Raw genomic sequence first — 10,853 nt, 5'->3', positions numbered from 1 at the left:
GTATTACATAAATGTGTTCTGATTAGAAGGATTATTAGTTATAGACAGTAGAAAACATAACATCAACAATAAATATGAGGCACACAACCCTCCAGGGGGAAATGTAGTAATATACTTATACTTTGTAAATTTTGTTTATATCAATGCATCATCATTTTATATTTATTTAACCAGGAATATTCCAAATGAGATTCAGAACAAGGGAGTTGTGGCCAAGACAGCGGCATGAGAAGTTTCAGATAAATCAAACAATAATTTAAAACAAAATAATAAAGACTTTGCTTTTTCTTTTTTTTTTTTTTTTCTTTTTTTTTTTTTTACATAAGTTACTGACATGAAACAATAAGCAAATTACATCAAAGTGATGAATTCAGTAGCTGGTCGTGTGCATTCAGTGGTTAAATAGCTCTTAATCACATTTTATCAGTCTTAGAGGTAAATAAGTTTAAAGGTGCTCTGTGTGATCTTGATTTACTGCCTAAACAAACAAACTTTCTTTGTTTTCATGAGTGAATAAACAAACTGACTTTAAAGGACAACACCATTTCATGCGGTTTTACTTTGTTTGTATGTGGCGGACCCTGCCACCTCTCTAGCTTCAAACAGTATTCTGGACCTTATTTTCCCCTGAGAACGGCTTGTTTATTAAATTATAGAAAAAAATACATTTCTGAGTTTGTATTAACTCATTTGTATTGTAAATATAAAAATGTAGAGTTTGGATTTTGTCTTTCAAAACTACATAGCGCCTCTTTAGGATGTCTCTATCTTTTCATCAACTACAGTATGTAATAGCAAGTGTAACAGGCCGTATCAGGCTACTGCTCACATTCTTGTTTTGACAAAAACAGGACTACATAACACTGACATGTTACATCACAGTCGACCCAATGAGGATTATTTTTTTGATTGTGTGGATATGCTTCTTTAACTAACATCTGAAAGCTTCTTCCTCTTGAATACGCTCCCGGGGAGATGACTGTCTAGACAGTTATCAGTTGTACAGCCGTAGTTTCTGTCTGAAACACTAAAAGAGTCCAGATCTACTGTATGTGGTGTGTTCAAACGCCTGGGACAAGTGCATTTTTTGGGCAAGTTAAGCTATGAAAATCTCTTCGTCCTCAATGTATTCTCGAGGAAAATGTCTGTCCAGACAATCCCTGTACAAATATAGTTCTTCTTAAGTGTCCTTGAGCAAACATTAAACAGCAGAAGTGTAAAGTGGAGGTGTTACACAATCAATTTTCTGTCTGAAGCACTGACGGTGTACAGATCTAGTGTATGTGGTATGCTCAAACGCCAGGGACAAAGTGCCTCTTTTTAGACAAGTTAAGTTATGAAAACCTGTGTGTCTTTGAGCAAACAGCTTACATGACCCATCACAGTCGCTCCTGACAAACTGCTGACTGCGCCTTTACCCCGGGCTCGCTCAGCTCCACCAACATGCCACCGGTCAGCCACCACCGTCCGGATGATATAATGAGGCTGAATGCCTGTAGAGTGACCAAAACTAGCCCCGGATTGACTTTTCGCCCAGCTGCTGATGAAACCGATCCGCGTGTCCACGTGTTTGTGTCATTTCCATCTCATTTGCATATGCAAACCGGCCTCGCCTATCGCGCCGCGGCTGCACGCACCGAGGCAGCCGATTGGTCCGCCGGGTGCGTGCGTGGGGCGAATGGGAGAGCGGGCCCGCGCCGGTCCCGCCCCCTCCCAGACACGTTGCCTTGGGAGAAGCAACACGGGCCCGATCGCTGGCTGTACCGTCTCCACACTCACACGCCGCACGTCCAACACATCAGCTGCTCTCTGCCCGACGAGTCCTGCTGGATTTACCGCTGAACACAAACGGGAGAGTTTAAACCGAGCCGCTCCATCCTGGGAAGGTACGTACGCTCTCCGATCACTGATCAATACCCTACACATCCCCGGTTATAGATAAATATACGTGTGTGTGTGTGTGTGTGTGTGTGTGAGTGTTTGTGTGTGTGAGAGAGGTGGTTTTATTATTCTTATATGTCTATTCAAAAAAGAAATCATCCACAGGAATTTTTAACGCAGACGCGAATGATTAATCACTCGGACGTGATGATGGATTTGGTAAATTTGACATGTCAGATGAAAGGCGTGACAGTTAGAGGCTGATCATTGCTGCTGTTAAGTCATTTTATATAATGTAACAGTGCACGCTGCCAACATCTACTATGACTGATGAGGAAGTCTATTGTGTCTGATGTGAAACCTGCATTCAGCCTCACAGAGCGGATCATCCATCGTGTTTTCATTATTATTATTATTATTATTATTAGATATCTCTCTCCAATATTTAGTCTCTGGGTGTTGTACATTACTCTCATTGAATTTATTTATATTATTATTTTTTTTAAATCAGAGATTTTTAAATCAGAGTGTGTGCAGTGGAGGTCGCATCTCTGCTCGTGTGCCCCACCTACTACACAGGTAGATGGAGACATGGAGATCCTAACAAAAAAAAATAAAATAAAAACTGGTTATCTGTTTCTCTTATCTGAGAAATGTGTGTCACACAAGAGATCAGGAGGTGTTATCAGTCGTACAGCAGCAGTTTGTGTCTGAAAAACGCCAGAAAGTGTCCAGATGTAGTGTGTGTGGTGTGTTCAAGGGCCTGGGACAAGTGCATTTTATGGACAAGTTATGATGTGTGTGTATGCTGTTTTTATTAAAAGGAATCATAGCAGTCATTTTACACCATGTGTTTTGAGCTTTAATGTAAATAAGGAGGAATATGGTCTTGTAACCGAAAGAAACAGGAGTGACTGAGAAGGTCATTGTGTGAGATGTGTGCTTGGATATGGTTTATATAACAGGAATGCGTTCTTTATCTAGATTCAGTCATACGTAGGCCCGCTTTATACTTCTTTTAGATTGGTAATTGGAAATAAGTTTAATTTTACATTCCTTATGGTGTTTAAGGAGCATCTGGGATGGAATATTAAAACAGGCGAGCCTCCAGGTACATATAAGCTTCGTCAAATCTCCCAACATTCGGATATAAAATGTTATTTTATTACAGCTGCCGTTCCCGCTGCTGGGCGATACGCCTGGCCACTGCACAAACATTTTCCCCTCGCACATCGTTTAGTTTTCACTCAAATCAGTCAGCTGTGCCCTTTGCTAACCCAGGAGCCGTATTAAAACCTGCAATCGGAAAAACATCAGAGTGTTTCTTGGTTCAACATGCATCACGGTGGAGCTTGATAAATCAGTAAAAACCCTCTGCTCCACCCTCCTCCTGTAACAGTAAGATCCGGAGGGTGGTCATCTCTGAGACAAAGAGGCCAGGCGGCAATTAGCCTCACATTTAGCAGGAGATAACGTCCTGAAAATGCTGCTTTCACTTCCTTTTTTTATGTGGTGAATGCTGAGGAAACATGTTGGAGAGATGCAAAGATCCCACAAGCCACTAAGCGTCCTCTGTGCAGAGCGATTGGTCAGAGGAGTTTTTTATCCTGCATGTTGAGAACAAACAGTGCCAGTCTCCCATTTGTAAACAATCCCGTTTCTTTTATTTTTTTATTCCCCACACACAAGTGTCACTTGTGTTGATGGGAGGTCTGCAGTCTGAGGCATCGGTCGTCATGGTGGCAGACCCCTGCTCCCTTTGTATAAACAAGCTAACAATGTTTATGAATGACTGTGGTGGTAGCAGCTGGCAGGCCCCGCCGCTGCAGCCTGAATGGGGGGAAAATTACTCAGGCTGTAAAATGTAGGAAATGTGTCCTTGCGTGACGTCACGACGTGGAGATTTATAATGACAATAACTGCCGGAGACAAAAGGTCTTAGGGCTGTGGCGGGGTCAGTCTGGTCACGAGGCCGTTTGGTGTTTGCTTTTTTTCTTTTGACGGTGGCCAGTCCGTGTTTACTGGCTCAGGTGTTGCATCTGCAAAACAAACAGGTCATTGTGGCCTCAACGACTGTGATCTTACTGCCACCATCTGCTCGGCTGTGTCCCTGCGTTTATTCATGCCTGCTTGGAGGTTTTTATCCAGGCTGACCTGCAGTGTTTGCCCAAGGACACCTCAGCAGGGGCATTGTGTCTGCTGCTGCATGCGTTTGCTGTTACATATCTCGAATGCCTCGTTCGTCTTCATCACTGTTCCCCGCCTGCTGCTTTGAATAGTAATAACCATGACTTTTCTGTCCGGCAGGTCAGTGATGGTCAGTGCTAGTTAGAGCCTGCAGCTGAGGATGTCTGCTACAGATTCGGACAACTCCATTGACTGGCTGGCTAGTGACTATGAGGACAACGAGAGCGAACAGGAGTTTGACTGTACCAGAAACCACAGCCAGACGGAGGCCCCTCCATCCTCCGGCAGCCCGCCACACCTGGGCCCGTCTGACAGCAGCTGCCGCCGGAGCAGCGAGGTGAAGGAGGGCGACGACGACTGGGGCGAGGTCAGGCAGGCCTCCCGTCAGGGATCTCCCCCCAGCTGCACGGAGACGTGGGACAGCACCATTGGACTGTGTAAAAGAAAACAAGGAGAAAAAACTAATGGCAAAAACACTCAGCACGCACTGAAGAGACCTCGCAGCTCCGTGGAGGAGGAGTGCAGGGACTGGCAGCTCATTTCCAACGCGTCGGAGAAGAACCGACTTTTCAGCCGCAAGGTGAGCGCGGCGGCGGCTGACGTCTGTTTCCCCCAGGAGGTTGTGTACAGTGGCAGCAAAACTAGAGCATGCCCTATCACCTAGATAGACTCCCCCTGCTGTTTTTTTTTTGTCTTGATTGACTGACTTGTCTCGCGCATGGCGTTTCCAGTGAAGATGATCCTCCCAAGTAACCACTGTATGAGCAGAATTAGTCATGCATTTCTGAAGAACTACAATCAGTGCATCATAAATCAGACTTGCGGGGGGAGTTTCCATTCCACATTAATCATGTTGAGCAGCTTTTCATCCTGCAGCTTTTTAGAAAAAATAGCAAAAATGAACACGTTTTGATTGAGATATATCTATTTTTCATTTTCAGTGCACGGAGCTACAGTGCTACATTCATCCGCTGTCGTCTATCTTGAATGGCCTTCGTTCGGGGAGATACAGAGAACGTAAGTCGGTCATTTTCTTATCTACAGAGAAATCTCAGCACATTCACGCTGTCTGACGCGACCGTTTCGTAGTCGAGTCGGCACCTTTTCCCTCTCCGTTTCTCTCTCTCTTGCGTCTCAGAGAAAAACAATAGGCCCCATAGACAGCGTGCCATTCTATGGGATATGTGTCCCTGAGATTTGAGAGCAAGATGTCTGAAAGATGTATTGTTGTAGGACTATCAAGTAACCACAAGTATTTCCTGTGTGTGTGTGTGTGTGTGTGTGTGTTTGTCTTTCTATGATAATGGAGTTCATATTGGGTGACGGTTCACTCATGAGTGACACTGTTTTAAAATGTGCCCATTAAGAGAGAACACATTTAAATGTTATATATAACCAAGTGAGAACAAGCAGTGTCACACTTGAGCTGCTAAGCAGGGGTGAGAGAGAGAATAAACTACTGTACCACAGTCTCCAGTAAAATAGCAACTGTTTATGAGTCGTCTAATAGGCATCAGGAGGGTCCGTGCTCAGGCAGGTTCTGAAAACTGCTTAATCTGGGATCTTTGTCAAACCCAGACCTTGTGTGACCCGACACTTCCTGACCACAGACGCAGGGAGTCTGTTCACATTTCACACAACCCATATGCTTCACAGACTCGGCCCCTCAGTCAACACAGTTCATGTGGCTTACGGTACAACTTTGTTATTTTCCAGGACTCAGCAGTTTCCAGGAGAGTGTGGCCATGGACAGGATCCAGAGGATCATGGGTGTCCTGCAGAACCCCTGCATGGGGTAAGTGTCCTCAGGGTGGCCCACATACTGTTATACACGAAACAATGAGCTCTATCATCTTATAAGATTCAGTGCATCTCTTATGGATGTTTTTGTAGCTACGAACACAGAAAACCTCTGGTCCTCCATCTACGGTACATTTAAACCACTCAGTGCTGCTCGCCGTCTGTGGGTCAAAGTGGTCTCCAACATGTCCGTGACACATGGCTCACAGCAGGTTGCTCAGCAAGGAGCTGCTGCTACCCCCACACACTCAGGATAAATTTACCGCCGAGATGGCTGGCTCTCACTATAGCTGGGCATCTTGTTAAAAATGTATCAGGCTCCACTGTGGGAGCAGCACACTTGTGTGTGCTTGATTAGCTCTCCACTGGCCAGACGGTATAATGGAGTATGATATGACCCCTTTGAAATAGAAAGTCTTAGTTGCTGTAATAGGATCATTTGTAAACGTTTCATTTGTTTTACGGCTTAAAATGGCATAGAATTGGCTGCACTTGTCTGGCATTTTAGCATCTGGTTTTGTATTTGTTAAGCACAAGGCGATATGGTTGAAAGTCACGACATCAATAGGAATATGGTCAATAAAAATGTGTATTACAGCACGTTAGGTTGATTTAAATGATCACGTGCAGAATAAAAGAATAATATAGCTAGTTTTTAATTTCAGCTTCCTTGAAAGGTGGAATACGTACAAATTCATAATCCAAACAAATAAAGGCACAGAATATCATCAGAGTAACCTCTAATTGTAGCAGCTCTTAGCTAGTTAGCCCAGTTAGCTGTGCAGCTAGCAGTCAGGACTGGGAGCTCGGTGTTGGTCTTGTTGGCTTGCCCAGCAGCTTCGGCAAGGATTAGGATTGGGGTTTTGTCCAACTGAGAACAATAAAAATCATCTTAGTGCTTAATTGGACGACAAAATTACGCGAGCCGTCCACCATTTAATTCCGAATACAAAGCAGCACCACTGATACCTGGATGTCTCGCTGAGCAGCCCGTCACATGCGAGGCCTTGCATTAAGGTGCACTGATATAAGACAAAGTGCTGCTGACTTTGGCACAGACTAATTGGAGCCCTTACCCACCAGCTGCTGCCTTCATGTGGGAGACAAAGAGTGGGTGTGGCAGCCTCCCAGCAGACAGCCGGGGCAGAGGCTGGAAGGTGGACTAAAAACCACCCCCACCCCCCACCCGCCGTCACTCCCTGCGCCTGCTCGGTGCTGCCAGCTGGCAGCCCCTGCAGCAGCACAATGGTAGATAGGATCAAAGTGACTTTTTTAGCAGTCACTGTTGCGGATAATCTTTCACATGAATTTAACATGCACTGAATGGAGTATAGCAGGAAGGTGCTGATCATATGACACGAGGCTAATCCCTACCCACCATCTGGTTTTGACGGGTGGGAGTTATCGGTACGCAGGCTCGTTCTCTCTTTCTCTCTCTCTGTATCTCTCCGCTGCCCACCTCCATCGAGAACTGCGTCACAGCGACCAGTTTGTTTTCACAATGACGCTGTTGGAGACCGTTGTGGCTTTGGTGTTTATATTTAGAGGCGAGCAGAACTATTATACATCAGGCCACGTGTGAGCTGAAAACATGTGAGAAATGTTCTTAAGACAATCCCCACACACACACACACACACACAGAGTACAGGCTTTGCTGAGTGAGTGTAAGCGTGCACTCGCTGTTCAAGGTTGCGTATTTCCTGTGTGAGATTGATAGAGAGATAAGATTTTCAAAAGAATAGGTTGGCAAGATTTTTGGTAGATTACTCACATTCATGCCTGATAGTTTGACTCACATTTCTCTCTCTCTCTCTCTCTCTCTCTCTCTCTCTCTCTCTCTCTCTCTCTCTCTCTCTCTCTCTCTCTCTCTCTCTCTCTCTCTCTCTCTCTCTCTCTCTCTCTCTTTCTTTTCTTTCCTTTTTTTTATCAGGGAGAAGTATATGAATATCATTCTTAAAATGGAGGAAATGCTGAAGAGCTGGTTCCCTAATGTAAAACTCCAAGACCAACTTGCCGCCACCCAGACAGAGGAACCCGTTCCTACCAAGAAACCGAAGGTAAAAAAAATAAATAAATAAAAAAAAACCCAAAGGTGTTGTGTAAGAGTTGGACGAGGCCTGCGGCCAAGAACATATGGTGACGACGCGGAGAAAGAGGGACGAAAATATCTATTATTATTTAATCACAGGTCTGGGATAGGGAACGCAGGATTAAAAGCTATTTTTACCGAGGTATTACAGCAGTCTCAGGTTCACTAAGAACAATGACAGTGGAGAAGAGGTAATTTTGGTCCCGAAGGGGATAACAAAGGTTAGAATACTCTGGAACATTCCTTTGCATTTAATTGGGGGAGGATTTATTTCTGCGGCTAATCCCGACACACCCTCCCATAAACAGGGCTTTTTTTTTTAAGTCACCAAGCTGTTTTGTACTTGACATTGGTCAGACTGTTAACGGAGGCCTTACAGTAGGCTGACTTTAAAGCCGGCATGATTAGTATTTCCATATTAACAATGGATGAAAGTGCTGTTTTTATTAATGTAAAACCTGACATTTTACAAATCTTTTGTAATCTGCAAGGCCCCTCTAACGTTATAATAATTAACGATCATACGAGCCTATGTTTGCTCTGTGCAGGGTTACGTTCAGGCTATATGGCTATCTGTCACCATGACTTGGAAACCCACAACGCGATCAGACGGGCACAATTCTGCAATTTTTAGCTCTGTTGCTTCTTTCAGATCATTGTTTTGCTATCATGGCACTAAACCTTTACCGATTTGGCTCTCATCAGCTTTTTACGGTGATAAATGAAGCGAGTGCGCCAAACGGATTTAGTTAGCAACAAGCTAGTAAACACTTAGCCACAGTTAGCCGCTTAAGAACCTGGTGTTTTTCTCAGGAGTTGTAAGCTCGAAAGAAAAGGGAGTCTGCCATTTATATTTCATATTTTCTAAATAAATAAATGTAACAAGAGATTTCAGTAAACATTTTGTTGTTAATCATGAATAATAATCTACTAAATAAACTAAACAATCCTTTTTTCCCCTTTCTTTCCCGACAGCTATCTTCATTGAACACCCCTGCAGCCGTGAGCCCCGTCACCATCAGTGACCCTCCAGCCGGCGTCAAACCCCTGAGAGTCACCGACCTCACTCCTCCTGGAGCGTACTCCGCCAGTAACCTGAAGTGGTTCCACACTTCACCCATCTGCTCCCCTACAGCAGAGCAGGCCCAGGCTGGCCCCAGGCACCTGCTGGCCCCCAGAGACAGAGACCTAACGCAGGACAACGCTGTGTCCTCCAGCACAGACAGTCTCACTAAGACAGACTCGGTGCCCAGGGGCCCTCCGCCGGGTAAAATTAACGCCCCCTGTCTAGAGAGGCTCCTTAAGTCGACAGAAAGCATCATCACCCCAAAGGGGACGGGTGGTGTGATGGACAGCAGCTGGTCCTAGTCCACACAGAGGGCTGGGTGTCCAGCTGTAAGCACTGCACAGCCCAGCTTAGCCTTGCCCACCCTGCCGGGAGCCAGTCAGCTCGCTTAGCCCATTCCAGCCTTCGGGGGAGACGGGAGCCTTCATAAGGGACGTCACATTTTCCTCTTCAATGCGGAAAGAGTGTCGATGAACATGTTGTACTATGGGATTGTGCCCTCTCTGACATGACACGTGTCTGCTTTAGTTCCCTTCTGTTGACTTTTTCTTTTGTTTTTCTTTTTCGTTTGCACTCTTGAATAGCGTGTGTGAGAGTGGGAAGGATAGGATTTCACATGCCGAGATCACCACCGGAGAGCGGGTGATTTCACAACCCAATCGTTCCCCACTGGCTTGTAGATGCAATAATACAGTTTGAGTATCTGTGAAAAACCACCATTACGCCTGAAAGGGAACGAATCGCAGGAGAAGTTTGTGCTGGAAGGGAGCATTTCAGATATCCAGACATGTCAGTGGTCTACATATTGTTGTGCTGAAAAATGTGGGTGAAATGTGATGTTATTTTCTCCCCTCCTCCAAACCCCCCGCCCCCCCTACCTCCCTCCAACCCCTTCATGACTCCACTCTTAAGTTTATTGATGTGACTGTTACTGATTTGTATACTTTATAAATAAGTCTTTTGGTACAACTGTTCTACCTCAGTGGGCACCACGTCACAGTTAGTGGGTAGGAATGTGAACGCTACAAAGTGTGGACACCTCATCAGATCTGCAGTGAGCCAAACGGCCTCTGACAGCGAGGTCTGCAGTACGAGTCGTTCTGCTTGTACAAACAGGGGATGCTCTCTCCGTGGGGATGCTCTCGTGGCCTGACTGGTGCCATTGTAAAGAATGTCAACTGCAGATTTCTTTTTCTTGAGTCTCCCATTAGAAGGCAAACAGTGCCTGTAACGTCAAGCTGTGCCTGTAAGCCGGTTTGATAATAGCGAGGGAACCGTTCAGAATACCTGCTCCTCTGTGGGATGTACAAATCAGGAATTCTCACTCTCCTGCCATTCTCCTGTATCAAGTAAATTATTCAGACCTTGCCAACTACTTTCTGTGGTGGAGTAGAACAATTCTTTTATTTTGCCACAGAACTGGACAGTATGTTAGACCAGCAGAGAGGGACAAGGTATTTCTCTGTGTAAATCTTACAGAAAAAGGTTGTCGATTTACCCTGAAAAGTGGCCTTTATAGTGTGAATTTTATACTTTCAAAATAAATGTGGTTATCTTTGTTTGATGCAAAATGGCTACGGATTGTTTTATTGTGAATTGTGTTCCTAATATTCTCGTGTGCATGATAAACATCTTGAAAGTTAAAGAGGTCAAAGCCCACACCAGCAGAAGCTCCTCTCTCCCACAGAAAACACTGAACACTAAACGCCTCGTCAGTAGTCTCGCAACTTTACACTACGGCACCGTGTCGCACATTTGCCTCATTTATACACAGCGGCTGGTTTGTCACATAAGAAATCGATTTAGCACTGTTGTTGTTAGCAGTGCTG

General features: G+C 44.9%; 1 protein-coding gene across 1 annotated transcript; it reads left to right on the top strand.

The window, feature by feature from the left end:
- The first annotated feature begins 1,731 nt into the window (after positions 1-1,731).
- ciartb (circadian associated repressor of transcription b) lies at positions 1,732-10,595 on the top strand. Its single transcript, XM_030426208.1, has 6 exons — positions 1,732-1,886; positions 4,189-4,648; positions 5,010-5,085; positions 5,785-5,863; positions 7,800-7,926; positions 8,934-10,595. The coding sequence occupies exons 2-6, from the start codon at positions 4,229-4,231 to the stop codon at positions 9,324-9,326; spliced, it is 1,095 nt and encodes a 364-aa protein (XP_030282068.1). The 5' UTR covers positions 1,732-1,886; positions 4,189-4,228; the 3' UTR covers positions 9,327-10,595.
- The last annotated feature ends 258 nt before the right edge of the window (positions 10,596-10,853 follow it).

Source organism: Sparus aurata, chromosome 8, assembly GCF_900880675.1.
Source record: "Sparus aurata chromosome 8, fSpaAur1.1, whole genome shotgun sequence".
NCBI classification, from domain to species: domain Eukaryota; kingdom Metazoa; phylum Chordata; class Actinopteri; order Spariformes; family Sparidae; genus Sparus; species Sparus aurata.
Note: the sequence above shows the minus strand (reverse complement) of the source record. Positions and strands in the feature narration are given on the sequence as shown.